Source organism: Lissotriton vulgaris, unplaced genomic scaffold (assembly GCF_964263255.1).
Source record: "Lissotriton vulgaris unplaced genomic scaffold, aLisVul1.2 SCAFFOLD_654, whole genome shotgun sequence".
Lineage (NCBI taxonomy): Eukaryota > Metazoa > Chordata > Amphibia > Caudata > Salamandridae > Lissotriton > Lissotriton vulgaris.
The window spans coordinates 505,773-531,726 of NW_028247511.1; the positions used below are offsets into that span (position 1 = coordinate 505,773).

Sequence of the window (25,954 nt, forward strand, 5' to 3'; positions counted from 1 at the left end):
TCTGCAAAAATCAAAATTAGCTACATAGTGCATATAGAGTCATAAAGCGACCAACAGCAAGCTCAACATTACCTAGCTATTAAAACTGTAGTACTGTTTGAGGCTAAAAAGGGGTAAAATACCTAATAGCCTGTACAAATTAAACCACAATTCAAGGCATAGTGCAAAAAAGGCAATTCACAGTAGTGGTTATCATTTAATGACTCATAGTGAAAATATGCGGATCATCAAAAATATCAGTCCTGGCTAGTGCCTAAAAGATAGCTCCAATTTAAAGTGCAAATGCATAGATGTAAAATGTAACTGACTATAAAGCACTTCTATAGATGGCACAGTATATTCAGACTAATGGAATTAATGCATGTAGAATTTTCACAAATACAAAGTTAAAACCTGCCCTATTTACACATAAAAAGTATAGAAGCATTGAACAAAGCTGAAAGTGCCACAGTCTGTAAAGTGCAAAAAGTGCTGTGCAAAAAAATAAATAACTGTGCAAAAAGAAAATCATCACAATAGCAGAAGGAAGAACGCTTCTAGATTACTTAAACCTAAATAATCCTAAAGTGCATATATGCCAGCTTTCACAGAATAGAGCTCATAGAAAAAATCTGTACAAATATATAAAGATATAGAAAGGTTTTCATGAAGACACTTAGAAAAGTTAGTAAACATATCCCTTAACAGATTATCACATGATTATACCAAAAGATACTACAGAAAATTATGAAGGTGTTCATTCATATTTAGGCCATTTGGGACTCTGGTATCGAGAGCTAAAATGAATTGAGTTTCTTTTTGTCTTAAAAGCTTTTCTCGATTTCCACCCCGCCCGGGGTTAGGAACAGAGCCTAAAACTGTGTATTCCAAGTCCTTCATTTTATTGTTATGTTATGTTATGTTACTTAGAATTTGTAAAGCGCACATACGCCCAAGAGCTTCTTGGCGCTGAAGAGAGATAAAAAAACATAACAAAAGAGATACCAGCAAGAGTCACTATTTCAAATAGGCCTGTGTAAAAAGGAAGGTCTTAAAAGCCTTTCTAAAGGCAAGGAGGTCCTTACTCTGTCTAAGAGTCAAAGGTAGAGAATTCCACAAGGAAGCTGCTAGAAAGTGAAAACAGCTACCTCCCTGTCGCTTTTTCTTGAACCGGGGTACCTCAAGTAGATCTTTGTGGGCTGATCTAAGGCTACGTGAGGGGGTGTATCTCCCTATCAATTGCCTGATGAACAGGGGGCCCTTACCTTGCAAAGCCTTGAAAATAATGCATCCGGCTTTGAATGCGGCTCTCTGAGCCACAGGTAGCCAGTGCAAATTCTCTAGCCCTAATTTAATCGATTCCCATTTAGGTACCTTACAGATCAGTCTGGCAGCTTGATTCTGCAGGTATTGCAGTCTTCTAAGTTGACCTACAGGTAAGCCCAGGTAGAGACTGATTGAGAAGTCGATGTAGGAAAGGACTAGGGCGGTGACTACCTGAATCAGGGCAGAGTGGGTGAGGAGGTGTGCAATTTTTTTTATTTTCCTTAATTGAAAAAATCCAGAAGAAACTACCGTTCCAATCTGGGATTTTAAGGCAAGGTCCTCGTTGATGGTCACTCCCAAACTCAAACTCTTTACTGTTTGAGATTTTTTAGGGGGGAGACCCATATCAGAAGGCCAGAAGTGTGGACTCCAGCTAATCTCACTCTTCCCGGGCAAGATCAATTCAGTTTTCCCCGGGTTTAGTTTGAGGTGATTTAAAGACATCCAGCTCTGAATTAAGGTCATAGTTGCCTGAAAATTCTCTACAGCATTAGGTGAGTTTAGTACAAAAACTAACTGCAAGTCATCTGCATAATTATATACAGTGACTTTGTGCTCTCTTAGGGAAAACAAAAGGGGCCGCATATATAAATTAAATAGTAAAGGGGACAAGGAAGAGCCTTGAAGGACCCCACAAAAAGAATTGATTTTAGGAGCTGTAAAAGACCCTCGCCGAACAGACTGGGTGCGTTCAGATATGAAAGATTTCAGCCAGGCCAAGGCAGAATCTCTGAGGCCGGCCTGTTCGAAACGGTTGACCAGTATGGAATAGTCAACCGTGTCGAATGCTGCAGATAAATCAAGAAGCACCAAAGCTTGATGTAAATTTTTGTCGGCGTTAGACCTCAAGGTGTTCTGAACAGCCAATATTACTGCCTCAGTGGAATGACCAGGCCGAAAGCCTGCCTGGTTAGGTTGTAAATAACCAGAATCTTCAACAAAGTTTGAAAGGCTGTTGGTGACATGAGCCTCCAAAATCTTTGATAGGTAGGGCAGAAGGGATATAGGCCGATAATTAGTGAGGTCGAGTGGGTCTATGCCAGGTTTCTTAGTGAGGGGAATCAATAAGGCCTGCTTGAAGCTGCGGGGGACTATCCCAGATGTGAGGGAATTGTCAAGCAATGATATCATGCTGTTAGGGATGGCCCGGCCAATTTCCCTCATGATTTGAGGGGGACAAACATCCACAGGGGATCCTGATTTGACTCTCGTCAATAAATCTAAAAAAGCTTTTGAGTCAATGGGAGGAAAAGAGTGTAGTGTTGATGGATTAAAAAAAAATATCATCCAAAGGGGCGCAGGCTGGAAGTTTGGATGCGTTCTGTTTAATCAATAGTATCTTTTCACTAAAAAAGTCATTCAAGGAGTGTTTGTGAAGGGACTACCGGAGGAGAGGTTCTGTCGTCATTACATAATTCTTTCACAATTCTGAAAATTTCTTTCGACTTGTTGGTGGAACTTAAAATTTTTGTTGAGAAATAAGCAGTCTTGTGATTATGTAAACATTTTTGGTATGCTTTCCTAGCTAGGCAGTAAGCAGCCCTGGCTTGAGGGCAATAATTAGATCGCCATATTCTCTCCTGTTGCCTCGCTTCCAATTTTAAGTTTTTTAGCTCAGGTGTGAACCATTTGTGTGCGTCCGTGCTTCTAGAGCTACAAAGACGAGTAGGAGGGGCGTAAATATTAGTGGCTGTTGTTAGCCATTCTTTAAACCTGAGGTCAGCTACCTCCACATTAGTACTCTGTAGGGGAAGGGAAGTGTTTAAAAAGTTTTAAAAAGCTGACATATCCATGGAAGTCCATTTTCCACTGGTCTTACTAATTTGCAGCTTAAATTGAGTAGTTTTATCTATATGAAAAGAGAAACTTATGCTATAGTGGTCAGACCAGCTACAGGGTTTTATATCGATAGAATGTACTGGTAAGTTCGAAGACCAGATTTGATCGAGACTATGGCCCTTCTGATGAGTCTCGGTGTTGATATGTTGTATCAAATTAATGTCATTAAGAAGGTCCTTCATCTCTGCTGCTTGAGGATCTGATAGTGTGTTATCGAACCAAAAATTCAAGTCTCCAACCAAAAGTAATTTAGAGTGGTTTGTAACCAGCAGAGCCAGTTGCTCTGCTAGTATGAAAGGAAATGTGGCCATTGTTTGAGGTGGACGATACAGTAGCACCAATACAAGTGTTCCATTAGCAGTATCTAGTTTAGCAACTATATTTTCTGTATTGGGCAGAGATAAAGATGATAATTGTCTAAGTTGATGTTTTTTACTAATAATGATGGCCACTCCTCCCCCAGTTTTCATGCACGGACTTGTATTGTCTGGCTACCGGATAGTTGTGGTCAGAATTAACAATGGCCCTAACATGCTGGAGGATACGCTTATGCACGGGGAGCTTGGTGCTGCCAATATATTCTAGGTTACATGTGCACTTCAGCTTATATATTGCATATTCGGAACGGCATGTTAGATGTTCCTCAATAGCAATGTCTTTCTCACTAAACACTGTTTTATAGTGAGTGCTATTCTTGGCAAATGTGCAAGCACGGCACGAGGAGCACTTAAAAAAGCCAATTTTCACTAAGCAGGGTTTTTTGGGTATCACCTCAGGCATGGGTTTGACCAGGGCATCCCTCATAGAGGGTGCCCTTCTGAAGGTAATAGCTGGCTGGCTCAGCATAATAGGGCCCAAGATGTTATCAGTTTGGATGATAGGCCATTCAGAATAAATAATTCTGCGAATAGCATGCTCCTGAGTGCAAAAAGTTGTTATAAGTCGAATTGGGTGCTCCTTGTTACTAGCAATAGCTTCACTATGGATCTTCCTAGGATTAGGCTTACGTAACTCCTCCCTCTGTCTGTCATTAGCTTTAATCAGGGCTTTGTTAAGTATGTTCTTGCTATAGCCTCTGCTAAGAAATCTATGATATGCTTCCAACTGACATTTATCGGAAACTGTATCACAACTATTAATACGCCGGATACGGATACATTCTCAGTACGGAATGCTATTTATTAGATGCCTTGGATGTGAGCTATGGGCATGGAGAATAGAATTCCCCGCCGTAGATTTCCGATGTAACCTGGTCTGAAGGGAGCCCGCTTCAACATATACTAAAACATTCAGAAATTCAACTGAAGAGGCATCAATGGATGCAGTGAATCTCAAGTTTAAATCATTCACATTGATGTCATTGATGAATGCTAAAGCTTCTTCCCTTGACCCCTTCCAAACGAGGCAAACATCATAGATGTAACACCAGTAGTGCATTACATGGTTCCACCAACGGTGATGAGTGGTTCTGAGCACATGCTCCTCCCACCAGCCAACATGTAAACATGAGTAACTGGGGGAGAAGCATGAACCCATTGCCACTCCACGCACCTGCTGGAAGATTTTGTTCTGGAACTGGAAAAAAATAGTGGTGAGGCATATCTCAATGATCTCCAATAGCATATCGTTATGATCTCTCAGGCTTAGATCACGGTTTCCTAAAAAGTATCTGGTAGCATTGATTCCATGACAGTGGTTGATACTAGTGTAACGGGATTCAATATCTATTAGGGCTAGTAAATAATCAGAACACCAAGTCACACTGCTTATTTTGTTTAAAAAATCTGTAGTGTCCTTAAGATAGGATTGCAAACTAGTCACATGTGTCTGCAAGAAAAAATTTACATATTTTGAAAGTTTTTTATTCATACTCCCCTGAGCTGAGATGATCGGCCGCCCAGGTACCGGAATGATCTTTTTGTGGACTTTTGGTAGAAAATAGAAGATTGATGTGATCGGGGTAGTCAACATTTAGGAACGAAATACAGGAACCCTATGTCAAGGGTCCAAAGACCTGGTAGGTGTTTGTATGGTCACTGCTTACTAAGTCAGTGTGTACCAAAGATGTGTAAGAAAGAAAAATTTCTTTCTAGAGTCCCCTCACTCACCGGGGTTGCCCCACGGTGACATGCTTCATCATTGGGGCCATCCCAGTTCTCTACGAAAAGGGGCGTGCTGCGACAAGGCGACTACGCTGGAGCACTGGTTTTGTGAGATGACTATGTGTGGTGCATGTGTAGTGATGATGGAGTGGGTGTGGAATTAAAAATACCGTGCTAGTGGGCCTCAACAATTTATTATGCTCCTAGTGTGGTATAAAAAATTAAAAAGGGGTAACACTGTGTTCCAACTTTTACTGAGTTAGATCAGTGTCAAGGTCAACATGTTTCAAGCTCCCCCAAGCTTTTCTTCAGGACCATACAGGGTCCAGCCCTGTATTGCCACTCCTCGGTACTACCTGGTGCTTCCTCACCCGACCGCATACGGTCGGGTGAGGAAGCACCAGGTAGTACCGAGCGGGTCTGCCGATAGGAACAATGTTTCCACGAGGCGTTCCAGCCCTTGCCTAAGACCATGGGGTGTAATCATACACTCTTTTATAAATCGAAGTGAAATACAAAACGTATGTATAACAACACGCATGTTTATTAATAACAGCGTTCATTGTAAATAAGTATTTTTTAGCAACACTTTTTCATTTGAAAATAGGAGTGGCAATACAGGGCTGGACCCTGTATGGTCCTGAAGAAAAGCTTGGGGGAGCTTGAAACATGTTGACCTTGACACTGATCTAACTCAGTAAAAGTTGGAACACAGTGTTACCCCTTTTTAATTTTTTATACCACACTAGGAGCATAATAAATTGTTGAGGCCCACTAGCACGGTATTTTTAATTCCACACCCACTCCATCATCACTACACATGCACCACACATAGTCATCTCACAAAACCAGTGCTCCAGCGTAGTCGCCTTGTCGCAGCACGCCCCTTTTCGTAGAGAACTGGGATGGCCCCAATGATGAAGCATGTCACCGTGGGGCAACCCCGGTGAGTGAGGGGACTCTAGAAAGAAATTTTTCTTTCTTACACATCTTTGGTACACACTGACTTAGTAAGCAGTGACCATACAAACACCTACCAGGTCTCTGGACCCTTGACATAGGGTTCCTGTATTTCGTACACAGACTGGAGGCCGACCTGGTCTGGTTTAACCTCCTTCTCCCTCCTTTTTTTGTTCAACATTTAGGAACTTCATCTCCTCTTTTGTTATCAGTCCATTCCTCCGCCACTGATGGATTTTTTTGCGGGTTCTATCTTCAGATTTGCGCATTTCAACTTTAGATGATTTCCTGTAACAAGAAACATCGGATAAATGTCTCTCTGACTCAAATGTCTCTCTGTAATCAACCCTTGACCACAGGAGTGTATTTTCGCCCTTATCCGAATTCTTAATGATCACATCAGGGTTACTCCGGAGTTTTTTGATTAAAAGATGATATTGATTGTTTCTGAAATAATTTTTACGTGTTTGTGACATCACTGATCTGTTTAGAATTTTAAGCTCAGTTATAACTCTGTCGCTGAAGACTTCTACAGCGTCTTTTGGCATTGAAGACAAGAAGGTGGAGGCTGGGTGAAAAGGACTTGGGGCTGATATCTTTACATTTACAACTTGGTTGACAGCATGCGCGTCTTCTAAATCGTTTTCAAATGCTAGATCATAAAGAGTTTGTAAGTTAGGAATATCTTTAACTTGTATTCCATCATCAGGATTGCTCGCATCAGTCATTGTATTTGGAACTTTCCTTTGAAATGTGTTCAACTGAAAATATTTTATAAGTTTAATCTTCCGGATAAACTTGAACACATCGATGCGTGCCTGGTTATAAGAAAATCGATTTTTGGGGCAAAATGAAAGTCCCAATGAGAGGAGTACCTATATATATATATATATATATATATATATATATATATATATATATATATTAAGCATGGGCGAATTTTGCGATCCGCAAATTTGCGAATTCGCAATCTGCAAAATTCGCGAATTCGTGCGAATTTGCGGATTTTTATATTTTTGCATGTTTGCAGGTTTTCGTGGGGCGCTTTGCGTGTTCACGGGTGTTCGCTTTTTTTTTTTGCCTGGTTAATCACTGCCACCCTCTTGTTTTTTATGCCCTTCTGCCCTCTGTACCACTCGTTTCTGTGCCCTTCTGCCCTCTGCCCCACTCATTTTTTGTCCCCTTCTGCCCTCTGTCCCACTTTTGTGCCCTTCTGCCCTCAGCCCCACTTAGAATGGCGCCGGCAAGCTGCCAGCGCCATTCTAAAATAGCTAGAAAGAGCTTCAACAGGAAGCACTAATAGATAAAGTAAAGCAGGTGCTAGAGTTGAAGGTCAAATTAAGTTACACAATCATTAATCACCCCAAGTTTGGGGAGCTTTACAGAAAATAAATAGATGTAGCATTACTGCAGGAGATTCACTTCGTACATAATGATATACAATGCCTGAGAGCTTACTGGTACCCCACACAGTATCACTCTACATACAAAACTACATCAAGAAGAAGGAAAGCTATCGTAACCAAGGGACAGGCCTTCACTTGGCAGGATAAAACCATGGAAGCCAAAGGTAGAATTATTGGGGTCAAGGGAAAACTTGCCCAGATTCTTCCTCCCTCATACCTGTATATGGCACCAGTGAAAACAAAGAGATCTCCTACATAGCACTTTTCTCCAGGGTAACACACTTTTACACAGAATGCCTAATAATATGGGGAGACTCCAACACTGTCTTACACCTTCACATAGACAGGCCTTGCCCAAGTCCCACAGCTAACACACCACCTCCGGGATTAATTAAAGCCATTGGCAACCTTGATGTAGTTAATGTGTAGAGGCACCAGCTTGGCCATTCCTATTCGGGGTCATAGGTCATATGCTCATATCGACTTTTTCTGATTTCCAGGGACCTCATGCCCCAGATGCTTGATTTAACTACAGATGCATGCCCCGATAGTCATACAGATTTCCACACTACCAACACAGTCACCAATCTCCTGCTCCAGGGTACGCAACGAAATAGCCCTTAGGGATCCAATGGTGCATGAAAGCATGAAAGATGTTGCATGAGAGGTATTTTGAGGAAACTAAAATGGAAAGGTGACACCGGCCGACTTGTGGGATGCTGCCAAGGCAGTGATCAGAGGAAAACTGATATCCCATTCTCCTATTTTTGAACGTTTAGCAACAATTTGAAAAACAGACCTAGAGACACAACGGGCCCAGGTAGAGCAGCAACATAAGCAAGGAGGTTCCTTTCACTTACCCTGAGTGCTCTGTAGACTTAGAAGCAAGTTACAACAACTATTGATGAAAGACGCAGTCCAAAAGCTGCTTTACATCAAGTAAAGGTACTATAAAAAGGCCGATAAAGATGAGAGGCTGCTAGTCTGCAAATTGAAAAAAGTGGAAATGTGTAATCATATCAGGAAGGTCAGGAGCATAGATGGAACAAGGTATACGTCTAGATTTCTCAATTCCTTTGTGGCATATTATTACACCCTATTCACCCATGAGCACTTAGATCCCCAGCAGATGACTTCCTTAGAGACTATTTCCCCCTAAACTTACAGCCAGAATTCGAGGAACTCAAAGGACTGAGGAAATCTGCAAGTGATCAAACCTGGTCCAGCATCAAGGCACCAATACCTGATGGCTTCCTAGCCTCCTCCTTCAAAATATTTTCAGCCCTATTGGCAGGCCACCTAGGTAAAACGATGAATTATTTCCTGAATTCAAAGACTGTGTTATCGATTCATTATTGAGATCACACCTGGCCCTGTTGCTTATTTTGGACAAGGACCCCCCCAGACTGCGGGACATATCGACCTATAGCCTTCCTGAATTGTGACGTAAAACTTTATACATCTGTCCTTAAAGGACTTAACTCAATTAGGCACAAGTTGATAGAAGTACAACAATCTGGATTTCTCAAAGACCACCAGACTGGGGACAGTAAGAGACCGGCCTATAGCCTCATAGAAGTCGCAGAATGGAACCATCAGCCATCTGTCGCTAGACACAGAGATGGCTTTTGACAGGGTTCATTTATCTTTTCTGTTCAAAATATTGGACAGAACCGCAATGGGAGCAAAAGTGAAAACACCAAGGGGTGAAGAACATAGCCGCTGATGCTGTTTCTCGATTTCAGTGGGTGGAATTCCTGGTGTTTTACTTCCAGGCGATGAAAGAGATGACTGACCCCCTTCAGTGCAGAAAGGTGGCACACGGTACTGCTGTTTGAGCTAGTAAGGACCTATAGGGCTTGCCGCCCCAAGCAGCCTCAATACCTACTGGTTCAACTAGATGGCCAGCCTCTCACCCAGTTCCAGTACAGAAGCGTCTGAGGTGGGCACTTCCGATACCAACATAAAACATTTTCAACACATTCCTTTAGAATTGGACTGCCACCACCGCTTTTCATGGGAGCTTGGGAGCAGGGGTGTTTGTGATTTGGTAGGTGGCAATTGGATAGGTACAAATTTCATGTCAAAACCCGAGGCAAGGGGAGCGTTGCTATCACAGCCTCCCCAGGATTTCCAGGACACAGCTACTTGTTAGTGTATGGGCTTACAGGAGATCCTCCCTAGAACCATTGCACATACAAGGTTGTCATCAAGTGTATATGGTAAATGATTGGTCTGTAGTGCTATGATACGGTGTTAACTTGTGTATTAAACTTTGTAATGCAATCAAATAGAAGGGAACTGCCTGGCTTTTGCTGGACAGTAGCGGTGAGTACTCATAGATATTAATAACGTGTATGGTAATGTCTACCTTCTTGTTTTGCTCCAAAGGTAAAAGGGTGCAGGTGATGGGTCACTCCTTTGTGGCCAGAGCAGAAAAGCGAGCTAGAGAGAGGAGGTGGACCATGGGTTTCAGTAAAGCACAATTGGCTTGGATAGGAACCCTGGGAACCCCGGGAATGAGATGGCCACGCTGGAACCTAATTTTCTCCAGCTGCTGGAGAACAAAGTTCGTAAGCCAGATATACTGATAACCCATGTGGGTGGAAATTATCTGACATCATGTGGGATGAGGGATTCTCCTATTACAGCCATGAGACAGACTCCTTCCAACATGTGCACCCACCTATGGGCAGCGGTGAAATGGTATGGTCGGAAATCATCCCACGCAGGTGGCAGGAGGGGAATAGATCGCCTGCAACTATCGAAATGTCCAGCTGGAGAATTAACCTGTCCCTAAAAAATGTACACAGCAGCATAGCTTGTGTCAGATCTGATATAGCCTGACAAGTAGGCATCTGAGAGGAATTTTGTGCTTAACCCAACCGGTCTAATCAATAAACTAGCAACGTATTTGTATCTAAGCGGTGACAGTGTCATTACTTTTGTTGCTTGCATGATGTTGTTATGAGTTCTGACCCACCAAGGGCTAGGGGAAGCAATGCTATGGGTGGACTCTGAGGCAAAAGTGGCAGTGTGGTCTGTTCTTCAGAGGAGGTCGGCGCACAGAGGCCGAGTGTGGAGAGTAAGAAGCGCCTAGAGGGGCCTTTGACGCTGCTGCAGGCGCCAAGTTGTTACAGCTCGCAAGACTCCTTGATACCCGCACACCGTCTGCGCCTGGACTGCACCCAGGGGCAGGTCTTTCCACATTCTTCTTTGGAGCTATGTAAAAAGGGGAGGGAGCTCGGGGCAAGAAAGAGGTGTGGTAGTTATCAGAGAAGGAGGAGAGGGGATAGAGAGCAAGCACATCAACACACCATGAGAAAAGACAATTCTGTATGGCCATGGAGTGTTAAATACTGTGTAAATATACAGAGGGGCTAGCATTGGCAAAGCCAGTAGGTCTAGCTTGTTTTTTTTATTTCTGACTAGTCCATGACTAAAACATTTTTTTAAAAGCCTGCTCCTGTGGAAAACAAAACAAAAACTGATTCCTTGTACACAATACGTCTTTGAGATAAAGAACGTAATATAGGATTTTGCCAGTGTGCTTTTGAGGCGTGAATTATGAGTAGGACACTTGCTCAGAAAGAATACTCAAAATACGTAATACGGCCGCTGGTGCAGATTGCTGAGTGTCATACTCCTATCTTTATCCAGCATATTCCCTGGCACAGAAGGTGCTAAGCCAAACATCTTGTTTGCTACAGGCGGCAGTACAAGCTCTGAACACCACGGCCATGCAGATAGCTGAAGCTGGACTCTGAGACACCCACATTCAGTGTATAGTTAAGGCCACATCCAGCCTTCTCAGTCTCAGGAATTATGGGCCTTTTTTCTTTCTCCTGATGACTTAAGGGTTGGGTGCTCCCACCATCCAGATAAATCCTGGTGGGTTGTTCGGTTTCTAAGCCTGTGCAGTAGACACACACAGTTTGTCTTTGAACCGGTCGACTGGCAAGATTTAGATTTCCAATTCCACTAAACAAGTCCTATGGAGAGCCAGACTTTTCAGTGATTTCTTGAGATGAACCGATCCAATATGCTTGCCAGGCCTTAGTCAACATCTGCAGTTAGTGTTTAGGTTCTCAACTTAACATGTTATCACCCGTGTGGGTTGGTAGCCGTAACGAGATGCCTTACTACATGTCTGCCATTTGCTCTCTTGTACAGGGCCTGAAATGTTGGGGTTTCTGTGGCTTCAAAATGTTGCTAACCTAAATCAACATGCAGCTCTCCAATGCTCCAAACACACCCTGAGTAGCCAATTCACCAGTGTCTTGGGTCAGTGTATTGCTGTCTCGTCCAGACAGTGGGTCCCAAGTGTCCTGTCAAGGGTGGACTTTCTTCTTCTAGGCTCCTCTGGAAGCATGACATTCTGCTGACTGCTTCAACTTATGTTTAATTGCTGTGCAGGACAAGAGCAATCTTGTGTCAAATCAGCATAGTCATTCACAGGGGGCTCTCAAACAGTCTTTTTCTTGCTCATGGTGCTGGTCATACATGCACAACCCCATCTCCTGGTCACATCACACTCCACCCGATGGGTAGTCGAAATCATTGCCTAGTTCTAAGTTTGGAATCATCAGCACCTGGGAAGTCTTTTGACTAAATGTGTGAGATGGAGTAAGTGAAAGGACACCACCGACGGCCATTAAAGTCGCCTGTTGTATGTGCTTCCTCCTCAGGTTCTCCATCTGACCCTCTGGTCCTTCTTCAGGGGTACCAGAAAGGAGGGATTCTGGTCACATGTAAATCTTCCGGTTGGTACCCGGAACCCCAGATGCTGTGGAGAAGAGATGGTGGAGAGGATCTGCAGCCCACATCTGGCCAAGTGACGCAGGACTTGAACGGGCTCTTTGAAGTTGAGAGTACCTTGATCCTTACTGCAGACACCAATGGGAAGCACATCTGTGTTGTTCAAAATACGACCACCAACCAGAGGAGACAAACATCTCTTTACGTGGCAGGTAGGCTTCATAAAGTATTGGTATCCTTGTCACAGCGGTATCTTCATATGTCACATACGTCTCCTGGCTTGCCAACGAACAAAAGGTTAGATCGTGAAAAGAGTGAATAATAGGAGACCGAGCACAAGAAAGACACGGGGGGAGAGAGAGAGAGAGAGAGAGAGAAGAAAAAGGAAAGGTGAAGAGAACATTAGATGAGAGAAAAGAGAATAAGAAAAAGGATTCAAATGAAAAAGAGAGCGAAAGAGCAAGAAAGGGAAAGAGTCACTGAGCTGGAGCAGGGCTTAATTTGCAAATGAAAATATTATTCTTAAAAACAAGTGCAGGGTCTAAAGGTTTTTCTTGGACACTGCTTCTAACGCCACCCGGTGCCAAGATTTGTGATTCCCAAGGCTGCCTAGTCTTGATCCCACCTCATGCAAAGTGCTTAATTTGCAAACATACACGTTCAGGGGCCCAAAGTTTTGGTTAGAAGGCCACTGCTATGGAAGGCTGGGGTGACGAATACCAAGGCGGCGTAGTCTTGGTTCTACATCATGTCTATCTCCTCCCCTACAGACCTCCCTCCTCCTTTAACTGCCTACTTCACATTCTTGTTCATGCCTGTTTTCTTTCTTTGTCACTGTTTCCTATCTTTCTCTTCCTCCTTCTTTCCTCCTTTTGTGTTTTTCTCTCTCTTGCACTGGATGTGATAAAAAAAAAACAATTGCCATTCCCTAAAAATTAGTTCTGGAGGGCATCATCTGCAACCACCAGCTCAAACTGTGCACTGTGCATGCCTCTATCTTCCACCACCTGTACTTCTGTCTCTTCCAACTCTCGAAAGTTCCTTTCCATCCCTTTGTCACTGTTTTCCTATCTTTCTCTTCCTCCGTCTTACTCTGGGTTAAAGTTTGATCATGGTGAAAAGCAACTCTTGGTCCCCAAAAATGAGAGATGGTGCCCACCACTAGAAGCCTGCTGCACAATGTAAGCACTTGGGCGGCTAGAGAGTGCCTGAGAGGGCAGGCGAGATGAACACAGAGAAAGCACTGCAGAGATAGCGGGAGGGAATAAAAGAGTAAAGGAGAAATGAGTGCGAGAGAAAGAGGTAATAGAAAATAAGTTCTTGGGGACAGAGACGAAGAGAGGCTATAAGAGAGATATAGAAAAGAAAACCTTTTTGCAAAGTTCTCATTTACTTGGGATTGAACCTCCTGAGACCGGAAATTGAAGTGCAGTGATACCTTTATCTTCGCCCCTATGTGATCACATTCATTGAGATTTACTATCCTCGCCTTGTTTCCCTAGTTAACTGTCTTACAAAACTTTTTTAGAGAAAAGAGCTCAGACTGTAAACGGACAGTGATCCGGTTGGTTTTATTATTCACTTTTTTTCTTCATCCAAAAAAATGAAATTACTTAAAATGAGATTTTCAGGCCCTGGGTGCGTCCCGCAGAAAGCAAGAGGCAGAATCAGGCAGGAGGGAGACACTCACAGCGAGCTGTTCTGCCAGACCAGAGGTTCTTAACCTTTTGACCTGTGTAAGCACCCACTGAATCATTACTGGATTCTGGAGACCCCACGAGTCATTATTGAAAGATGGGGTCCCCCGGCCTAAGCAATTTCTATAGTTTGATTACAAAACAGTACACAAAAACACAAAATCAAATATAAATCAAACAATTGCTCAGATATTGAATATTAGGTTAGGTTAGGAACCACTGTGCTAGACTATAGCAGTGTGAACAGGACTGCAGATATCAGAAAGCACAGGTAAGAGGAGGGCGACATCTTTCAGCAGTTTCCCACCGCCTCTCCAGCTATGCAAGGATGTAGTAGCAGAAGTGCCTTCAGGGAGAAACAGAAACAGGTTAGTTAAAAAGAGTTGTAAAACTAGATCTTTAATAAGTGATCGTGCATTGTGCAGCGTTGGCTGTCGAATGTGCCCTTGAGCCTACCCGGGACTGCGAGGACCAGCAGCCACAGCGGCGCTGACAAGCCGCAGCTGGTCCTCTTCCCAACACCGCCCCTCACTATTTAAACATTACACAGAACGCGCACGCGGGACGAAGATCGGGGCGAAGCCCGGGCATAGGGCGGGCCCTCTGAGGCCCTCAGAGGCTGAAGTAGGCTGTGCTGTGCCCATCCCTTTCCAAAAAATGATTTCTTCTTAAATCACTGTAGTGTAGTTCCTAGTTTCCCACTAGGCCCTGCACATTGGAATAACATAAACAGTAGTATCGACGTGGAACTGCTTATATTCCAGGCCTCCACTGACTATGCTAAACTTAATTGGGTTGTGTTACCAACTAGCTCAGAGGTCACTGGAAACTTTCTTCTCTGCATAGGAAGTGATCAGCTTCCTTGGCACAGACAAGAAGGGATTCAGTTTTCCAACAACCGTGCAACATGACAACTTTGCTCCTCAGATCAAGAGTCGATCTCTAGGGTCGTGTGAAACAATAGACATAGATTTCACTCAGTCAGTCTAGTGCAGTTTACTTTCACAGTATGTAGAGAATAGAGAGACGGGCGTGTATCAATAAAGGGTTAACATTTATTGAACAGTCTTTCTTCTCGTACAAGAGAAATGTATTGCCACAATTGCAATAACTGTTATTATAAAAAGTACGTACAGTAAGATAAGTATTGCGAAATAGAACTGTAAAAGCATTGATATGGTTTCTTAGCCATACAATGGTTTAAAAGTAATAAAACATATATACAGTCATATATACATTAGGCTAACATACTCAACTGGTGCTTCTAACTAAGCCTACCCCAGTGTGCCTGACCTAAGCCTAACACGTGAGAAGGGGAGTAAGTAAGTAGCTTTAAGTTAAGTTGGTTTTGCCAAGGTTTGTTTCAAGAATTCTCGTCTAAGGGTTTAGTCAACACCATACCTCTGAATAGAATGATGGAGGATTGGTATCTCCTTCAGGGGTCTCTCTCGATATCCCAGTCACCCGCGAGGGTAAACTGGAAGCGCCGGGACTGGATTTCTCTGCACGAGAAATGCAGCGGCTTCTCTCAGCGCGTCGAGGAAGGAGGGGTGACAGCGTCCGCGGGCAGCTGGGCTGGATGTCTTCGCAGAGGACGGCTGCACGGCTCCTCAAGCGTACTGCACCATAGGTCGCGCTGTAGCGGCGATAATGGTAATCAGCAGCTTCACCACCACAGGATAGCAGGCTGCAGCGACAGAGTGCTAGTTTTTACCAACACGGGGTCATGCAGGCAGCTGGCATCAGCAACATGTTCGCTCATTGCTTAAGGCAACGTTGGTAATATTTATACCTGACAGGTGCCGGGTTTGACGCAAGTTTGCTGGACATAAGACGTCAATTAAAGATGTCACTAGGAAGTGACAGTTATCAGTTGCTCATTAGAGTTCTATTACTAATCAAAACATAGCAAGCGGGGATTTCCAGGTTTGCTAAGTTTTTATCTTGTTGAAGAACTCGGAGTGTTATCTAGGAATATCAGATAGTGACTGCTGCTCTGTCATTGCACTAATTGGTCGCAAAGGAAGTAGCAGAGAGTCATGCTGGAATGTGGCTCTGTTCGTGTGAGGCCAGAGATGACTTTTCAGAAAATCGCACTTGAACGGTTATGCCAATATAGGGAATAAATGGATTTATAGCCGAATAGGGGCATAAGGTCACAGTATCGATCAGGAACCTAGATAAGCACGCAACACCCACTCCACGTTTACATGTCCATCAAAATTACTAAAACTAAAGCAATTAGATGCATGTGTAACATTGCCCACCCCAAAATACATAAATGCATTCGAAATAGGCGTACTTGTAATACATGGAATTTAGGTACTGTACGTTTTTTAAAAGCATATTAATCATTCAAAAGGTATTGCATATGAAATCAATGAGCGATTATGAAAAAGGAATTACACATGAAGTATCTCTGACAGAAGAAATGCGACATAAATCATCACATAAAAATGCATTGTAATAATATGTGTGCTAGAGGCTGGTGTTATGTTGTTATGTCTCTAGATGTGTTTAGAAATAGAAGTGTGAAGCTTCTGTTCTCTAAGAATAGTGTTTACGTTAAGCAAAGAATTGTTCGTGCCAAAAAAGGTCAATATTAGAAAAATTGTCCAATTCAAAGAAAAAAGATTTTCCAAAGCACTTGGCAGTTTTTGTTGATCAAAACTGAAGGCCGAATTCAGAGTTCATGGGAACGCTGTGTGTCGGAAAGCTTCTCAAAAAGTTATTGTTTCTCTATGGGTGAGAACATCGTATCAGACAGGCTCTCAAAGAATTGGTCTACAAAATCAGGTGATAGTTCAACCAAATTAGATAGCGCTGTAACTTGGCAGGTGTGAGAATGATTGCTGTCATCGAAGGCAGGACCAGCAATGCTCACAGAACGTTGTACCTGGATGATGTTGCTTTTGTCACTCGCTCCACTGTTACCACTTGGCTGTAGTACAGGAGTCTCCACGAATGCCGTCATCAGGATTGGTAGCCGCTGGGGACAACACAATGCGTGAGCCGTTATTGGACTGAGCAAAGTATCGACATCCATTGGTACTGCTGATGGAAGTGAAAGACAGATGTCCAACACGCATTCATCGCCGCAAAGCATACACCGTAGCACAGGTAAAATGCAATTTTGCCATATCGGTCTGAATGAAAGGAACCAGGTCATGTTTAGATCTCTCAGCCTGGCCAATCCGAGGACGTTAGTTATCCTGTCCCTGTAGCGCATTGCTAGGATTGTCTCTTCCATTCCCATGGGAGCTATGTCTGAGCCGAGGCTTGCCATAACGTAGCAGAAGGGTCAAAAATAGAATCCCTGCAACGAGTCCCTAAAATAGTGGAATGCCGCCAAAGATGGAGTGCACAAAATTAGGAAAGATTCCCAAAATTGCCTGGAAGGGTGTCAGCAGTCCCGTAAAGACTGTCTTAAATATGCCTGGGATGCTTGTTGCACTAGACATGTTAAGGAGTTGGCTGAACATTTCTACGAAATGCACGGGGCAATTTGTTGATAAAAGGTCATGGACTTCAGTAGCCGTCCTTGCGACTAGAAGATCATACGTCTCTTTAGATGACGTTATAGGCACTGTTGTCTGTAAAAGTACAGATTTCATTTTGCTTAATGTATCAATTCGTATAGAATAGAGATTCAGACGAGGCCAGAGGGGAGTCACTATGTCTGGAGGCCCGCTCGGGAACAATGCTTGCATACAGCATTTGACCATGGACGTTACTTGTACTAGATAACTTTTTCCGGGCGCGAGGCCACAGCACCTGTGATCCGTTCTAAGAATGTAACTCCCGTTTGCGAGTTGCATAAAGAAGGGCTCTATCTGAGTTGCAGGTGTGACTAGCTGGTGGCATGAGAGGTTGTTTGAATTTCCATCACATGCTCCGTGTAAATTAATACCCTGACACAAAAGTATACCGCTTAGTGAGTGTTTACAGTTGTCACCACTAAGAAATACATTTTTGTCGCTGTCACTATAGCAAGAATGAGTGTATGGTAATTTCCATTCGGATTTTACATATCCCTTACCCAATTGTTCATATTGGCCAGCAGGTATGTACTCAAGGCATTTATGAAATCGGAAAGTTGTTATCGGAATTGTGATAATTCCGTGTATTATCCATTCAATGACAGGACTCTCTGACATTGTCAATGGTAATCTCTCGAGTTTCTCGATGCTCAAGATTGTATAGTCTGCTCCTTTCTGTGCCAAACTGATCTGTTTATCAGTAAGGTTAAAACTGGAAAATAATGACGTTGTGTTGATTAAACGCCAAGGCACATAGCCTGAACGAAGATTTTGCAGCGTCCAGCCTAATTCTATAATAGAGCGTAATTGAGACTGGCCATGTTGTAACATTAGCAAATCTCTGTCTATCACATCAAAGGCAGAGGATACAATATTGTCCAAAGAATATATTCTGGAAGACAGAGTCATTAACCCATTGTCTACCACAGAAAGTGATTTCTCCAAATTAATACGATCAATTTCTCGTATTTTTTCAGCAGTTTCAATTTGCTTTACTTTCCAAGCCTCGTTGTAAGCAGCATAGATACTGGTCGCTATGAAACGCTTTTGACGCTGTTTGCGTGGTCCAAGAATGAAATCGCGCAAATCAGCACCATCTTTTAGCAAAGACAAGTGTTGCTTAATTTCAGCCAGTGTGGATGTAGTTAGCCATTCTAGGCAGAGTTTCCCTACACTGTATGTTGTTATAATCCCTGGATGTTGTCTCTGGGAGTATCTAGGGTCTAATCTGGTCATTTTTAAACCCTGTGTTTTATTCAGGAACCTATCTTGACAATTATTTGTGTCTGTAGGCCAGATTAACCACTTTTTCCAATCAGGATGTGTTCTGTTGAAATGTAAAATGTTTGACACGTCTAACTCAATATCTGCGGTTGCATTTTCTGGTATTGGCTTTGGTATAGACGGTGTTTTAAGGTCTTTGTTCTTGGCTAGGCCAAGACAAGATGTTTGGTGTACAGTGTCATTTAAAAATAACATTTGTTCTGGTATCATGCAGGTTCTAAATAGTGCTTCAATGCCTTGCACCTGCCAATCTTTTGTACCCCAAATTGTTTTCGTTTCAATATTATTTTTCCAATAATCAAAACCAAATGTCATCATTTTGTCATAAAATGCTTCTGAATATATCAATTTAGAATTTGTCAGCATTGTTTTCATTCCTGTTTTATCTAACAGTTTATAATAAAACGTTTCTGCATCACTGGTGTTAAACCCTGAGAAGTATTTGAATTTCTCAAAAAATGCTTTAGAACTGCTTTTAGGTGGTGTAGAACAATGTTCCCATTGATTATACATAAAAACATTTCTAGGCTGTGCAGATTTATGCAAGTAATGATCCCCATAATGGGTGTAACAGAATAACTGCTCATAACTAGATGAACCTTGTAAATAATCATGATCTGTGAATCTAGCTGACATTACTAAATCAGACATCATGTCATTAATACTGTTAAAGTCCCAATCATCAGAGAATGTACTTGGTGTCACAAAGTCACTTAAGGAAACCTTTAGTTGATGAGGATACTTCAGGATTTCGACCGGACCATAGATCTCATAGTCTGTTTTCTCCCATACTACCCCACCAGGTATTGGAATTGCTGTGACATTTACTGTTGACAGTTCTCTTTTCTTCACGTGGGATGATCTGTGTGGTTTCAGGACTAGGTTGATGTTCTGACTTGCTGTGTCCATTGTAATATATTTTCCTTCAATGAATTTTCCCAAACATAGTACCATGATGAGCCAAAGCAGGAGGAAAAATACACCTAGACCGAACCAGAACTCTAGCCAAGGGGAAATTAGGTAGATTTCTTTCAGTTGATGAAAGAGTTCTGTTGCTTTTTCTTTAAAAGACTTTTTTGTTTCTGGCATCACTTCGGGGTCATTTTGATCTTCAGAGAAGCTGTCGAAGTTGATGAAATAACCAGAGGCAGTTCTGTCAATTGATGGGATTGTTCTTTCAATCTGTCTCTCGGTAGCACTTTCTGATGCCACATCATTGTAGACTGGTGTTGTTTCTTGACGAACTGTTTCAATCTGTGTTTCAAGAGGCACGAGTTCCATGGCTGTATTGCATAGTCCTTCATTGTGCACTGCAGGCTGATCGAATGTGATTAGTCTTTCAGTTTGAACCTCTTGGATTGTTGCAAGTTTGGGTATTCTGTTGTTTCTTGGGAGTCCACTGGGCCTACTGTTGATTATAGGCCACATGCTTGTGGTTTTACCAGGTCGATGGACACGACTCTGTTCTCCTTTTTACCAGCAAGGGGCGGTAGCACAACTGATCTTGTTCCGGTGACTGCTAAGACAGGTACTGCTTTTCTGTAAGAAGGCCCAAATTCCTTCTTAACCGCGATCTTTTCTCTGACTAGATCCCCAATCTTTGGAATCCAGACAGGCCTTGCTGGGGCTGTTGCGGGTGGTGCCTCGTCAGTGGTACTTGGCTGTTGCTTTAACTTTATGTTGCTTAATGATTTTCTTGTTTCATTCAGTTCCTGTAAAACAGCCAAACGGTCTTTTACATCAAACTGCGTTGTTTCTTCTTGTACCACTGACATCTGACTATCGAGGTCCTGAACGTTCATTCTAATTCCGAACAATAGTTCGTATGGGCTGAAACCTTTTAGAGAATTTCTTGGCATGTTGTTAAGACTAGTCTGGACACTTATTAAATGTTTGACCCACCCAGCGCCTGAACCTAATACCTTCGCTGTTATAGATTGCTTTATGTCCCGGTTTTTTCTTTCTACCACACTTGTGCGACGGACAAGAATACCGCAACCCAATTCCCATGCTAGCCATGGCCTCCCTATAAGCTCGAGAGCTGAAAGCAGGACCCTGGTCAGAATGGAACGTGGTAATTGCGTATATGCCGATATGGACTCGCAAATCTTTTATAACCGTTCTAGCGTCAGCCGAGCGCTGGTGGCCTCATTTTTAAGTGCTTTTCGTCTTAATGGTGTACACTGGGACGCGCTTCTCTTCTTTGATTGCGCAGATAGACCGCCTTATGCTGTCTAGAAGGGATCCTGAAACTACACTTGCCTGTTCATTACTGCGATCTCTGTTGCAGTCTTCACAATTTTGAGCAAAACATTGAATATCTATACTCATTCCTGGCCACCAGTACTCTGATTGCAATTCTTTCAGAGAGGCTTTGATTGTTTGGTGTTTCAGACCCAACCCCATGTGTGCTTCCAGTAAGAGGAAGCCCCTCCTGCTCCTGTTTGGAATTACTCTGTCCCCCACTCCAGGGATTCGAGCAAAAGGAACGGAGTTTGCATCGATTAAGTATGCATAATTGAGTGGATAGTTTACGGGTAGTGCTGCACAGTCGCCTTTTACGGTCGTTTTTACTGCTAGCATGGTTTCCCCGTCTATGTACTTATCTGTACGCTTTTTTGTGGCTACGGAAGCCGGTTTAGTTGCTTCCGCGGTGGCTGTATTAGCCAATGAATTCCCTGCAACGTGAACGCCATCACGTTGAAGACTCTGTGCGTGAATCACGTGAGTCTTTTGTAGTTCTTTACTTAAAAGAGCTACCTCGTTCCAGAGCAATTTATGCTTTATTGTGGCACCTGTGTCATCTTTGTAGTCGTTTTCGATCCAACTCTGCAGTTTATTGTTGTAAGAATTGACGCAAAAATGAGAATCGCACACTATAAGTGTGGGGAATTCGCGTTCTGCATTTTCGAGCGCCATCTTTAAAGATCTGATTTCAGTTCTCTGAACCGAACAGTTTCTTACAGATTCAGTTTTTGTTACTTTCGGTCTGAATTTACCGCACAGCCAACGACCTTTAATGATCGTACATGCTGCATTGTAGGATTTACTCTCTACATTAAAATGCTGTACAAAGCTATCTGTATAGATTATACAGGCGTATTGTGGGAGAGGCAGGATTTCGATTGGCAGAGGATATTCTTCTTCATATTCTAAATCATTCAGTTCTTCAAATTGCGGGGCGAAATAGTATTTCACGTCTTCCGCTCCTAGAGAATCTATGCACTGTATCCATTTCGGGTCCAGTGACACTGTAGGCAGGTTTACTGGGCTGAATAGCGCCTCGAAGGCGGATTCCGCTGTAAGGATATTAATCCGTTTGCCGTGTGCTAGTTCTCTTTCATTTGCTAATGCGATTTGCACTGCTTTCACAGTTCTTTCTGTGTGACTGAATGTTTTTTCTGCTTGTGTGTACAAGTGAGATTTAATTGAAATTGGTACCTTTTCTCCCTCATTAGAGGTTAGGTACGTGAATCCGCATCTTCCTGGGATGACTCGGATTACAAGATCGATCGTGTTGTCACGTGTATCTAATTTTGTTTTTGCTAACATGTCTGTTTGCAGTGATCTCAAAATTTCTGTGTGTTTTTGAGTCCAATTAATTTGTTTTAAATCAGGTTTTATTAGTTCGTAGAGAGGTTTAACCCTCTCTGCGTAATTTAGTATGTAAGTTCTTCCGAAATTCAGAAAACCTAGTATGGATTGTAAATTCTTCAGCGTTTTTGGAGCTTGGAGTACAGCGCACTTCTCTAAGAAGTTGTCCGCTAGGCTTTTCCCTTCACTTGATAATTCGTACCCTAAAAATAGTACTGTCAGATGGGCAATTCGGAACTTTTTAAAGTTGAATTTGTAACCCTCTGCTGCGAACCCAAGTATAATGGTGTTCACTCTTTTCAAGTGAGTATCCAAGTCGTCGTCTGTGAGATAAATATCATCCACGTAAGATAATGCTTCATCATCATAGATTTGTAGTAACTCTGTTACCCTAGCTGAGAATAGTCATGGGCTGTTCTTGAACCCCTGTGGGAGTCGACAGAATTTTTTCTGTGACCCAAATGCGGAGAAAGCGGTCAAGTATCTGCTTTCTGGTGCAATGTTTTGACAAAAGAAACCATTAGAAATGTCTAATGTCGTTTTGTATTTTTTCCTAACTATGTTATTCATTAGGGCTGCACTATGCGAGTTTTGTACTGCAAAAGTTTTGCAACATGTATTAAGGTGTCTGTAGTCCAAAACTAGACGATATGAATTGTCTGGCTTGGAGACAGGAAACAAAGGATTGTTCATTTGAGAGGTGCATGTTTCAATCACCCCCTGGTACTCAAGTTGATCTAAGATCTCCCTGACTTGTTTTTTAGCTTCTTGCTTTATGGGATACTGCCGTTGGGCAGTTGGTTCACTTTTTAGTGGGATTTTGTGAGGCGGTGAATCCTCATCCCATCCTACATGATTTTTATACAATGCAGGTGCCTGGGCTACTGCCCATTTCCTTGCATATGTATATTTTTTGTGAATCGGTATGTGATTCGAGAAGGCAGGCATAATCACTTCTTCGCCACGAGGGCACTCCCTGACAAACTCCGGGGGCCAATCTTTATCAGCTAACAGAATATCATAGCCTTTTGAGAGCTTATCCCAAAATAGACCCTTAATTTTCCTAGTCTTATCACCCTCTATACGCAATGTTATTTCGTATATTTTATGGGGCTCGCTAAGTCTGGCGTCGGCAGTTTCAACCTGAATGAATTCATTCGTGTCCACTGTCTCCAGATGACTCATCAAGATCTTGCGCGCTATACTGATTTCTGCTGCACTGTCCAACATTGTCAATGCCCACTCCCCGTTTTTCAACTGTGTCCTCAGTATTCTCGGCATGGTTGATTACTCTAATACTGGCTACCTTCTTTTTCTGAAATTGAGATTTCTTATTTTGAGCAGGTTCCTTGTCTTTGGACTTGGTGTGCTCTCCTGGGTCTGACCGTCCTCTTCTTTCCGAATTCTGTGGAAAAGATCGAGAGGGACGTGTATCAATACTTTGATATCTATCAGGTTTTTTTATATTATCCCTATTTCTAAGGTTATATCTTTTCTCAGAGGGCTCCCGTTGGGGAGACTGGCGTTCTCGAGTCGGAGTTCTCTCCCTCCGTCGAGGAGACCTTCCTCTGGACTGGAAAACTTTTTCCTTGGGAGTGGATTGTTTATTTCCATCCCAGCTCTTTTTAGGAGTGTTTGAATTATTTTTAATAAATAATTTTTCAGGATTTTCGAGCAGTTGGGGCTTTACTGGTTTTCCACCCAAGCTGTCTCTACCTAATTCTTCATAGCATTTTTCTATGATTTTTGCAAGCTCAACAGGATCTTTTATATCTGTTTCCCTCAACTTCTGGCGAATCGCCACAGATGCTGCTTCTCCCTTTACATTGGCTAATAATATAGCCGTGACCTGCTTGAAATCTTTCAGTAATTTCATACCTAGATTTAAAGCGGGCTCTGGACCGAATTCATTTTGAATCTGTTTTAGCACTTCTGGTATTACCGCCATAGACGGAACACCGTGTGTTTTTGTGTAAATGGAAGCAAAGACTGTACCCCAAGTGTCGCAGTCCTCCACGTGTGGTGCGATTCCCATAGGAAGGCAGATGGTCAAGATTCTGTGTTTCTCAATAGGGGTAGTATCAGGAAATACTGCCTCTATTTGAGTGATTTTCTGGGCTAACCAGAAAGGAATTTGTTCCCGTTTTACGGGTGTTTTACCAAGACATGACTGTATGTTCTGTGGTGTAATTTTATTTGTGTTCCCCTGATGAGGGGTCAGCTGTGGTGTATTAACAGCTGGCTGGACTGTTGCAGTCCGTATTACATATTGGACTAATTGCCTATGTATTTTTATTAATGTGTTTAGCTGTGCTAACAGCTCTTCTCTAGACATTTTTGCAATGTCAGGATGTGGTGTGTAGCTGGCTAGAACCGGCCACGTGGCTCCTGGTCTACCTAGCGGACCGAGCCTGGTTATTTGATCAGTGTGTTTTAGGGCGCCATTAAACCAGAGCAGGTGCTCTTGAAATTTAAGTGGGATTTCAATCTCCTCGAAAGGAGCGTACTCTCCCGGAGGTTCCTCTATTTTGTAATAGTGAAACTCTTGTGTTATAGCGTTTACCGCTGGAAAGTTTATCCATGAATAGAATACCTCTGTCTGCCGATACTCGTGAGCCTCTATCACGAAAATTACTGTACCACCTTGTGGTGTCAGTCCGTGTTCTATAAGTTTTAAAGTTATAGATCTTCTTAACTGGACCGGGATGATAATAGCACCCGGGTCTGTGTATTCGGGACCTTGCTGAGTCGCATCTGCTGCGGCCCCAGTGGTTCCGTTATTTTCTCCTGGCATTGTAAAAATGCGAGGTTTGCAGAGTAGGTCTCCAAGGAGACAAAGATTAGGTGCACAATATTTTGGAACACTGTATCCTTCAACGTTGAATAAACCAGAGCTTTACATAGGAATCTCTTCCTACTAAGGTCGGGCGGATTTTAACCTTTCACCCACTCCAGACGTCTATTGGAGTATTTACGGGAGAAAGGGGTGTGAAATATGCACGACTGAGTTACTCTACAAGTCTTACGTTAGTTTATCGCCTTACCAAACGTTAGGGCGCCATGTAGTGTAGTTCCTAGTTTCCCACTAGGCCCTGCGCATTGGAATAACATAAACAGTAGTATCGACGTGGAACTGCTTATATTCCAGGCCTCCACTGACTATGCTAAACTTAATTGGGTTGTGTTACCAACTAGCTCAGAGGTCACTGGAAACTTTCTTCTCTGCATAGGAAGTGATCAGCTTCCTTGGCACAGACAAGATGGGATTCAGTTTTCCAACAACCGTGCAACATGACAACTTTGCTCCTCAGATCAAGAGTCGATCTCTAGGGTCGTGTGAAACAATAGACATAGATTTCACTCAGTCAGTCTAGTGCAGTTTACTTTCACAGTATGTAGAGAATAGAGAGACGGGCGTGTATCAATAAAGGGTTAACATTTATTGAACAGTCTTTCTTCTCGTACAAGAG

At 42.8% G+C, this 25,954-nt stretch overlaps 1 protein-coding gene across 2 annotated transcripts in view; it reads left to right on the forward strand.

The window, feature by feature from the left end:
• LOC147665156 (butyrophilin subfamily 1 member A1-like) overlaps positions 1-25,954 on the forward strand; it is a 140,021-nt gene that overhangs the window by 34,219 nt on the left and 79,848 nt on the right. For both annotated transcript variants that reach the window (XM_086949726.1, XM_086949725.1), the window contains exon 4: positions 12,301-12,582. In XM_086949726.1, coding sequence (XP_086805852.1) covers positions 12,301-12,582 — 282 coding nt within the window. The remainder of the gene's footprint in view (positions 1-12,300; positions 12,583-25,954) is intronic.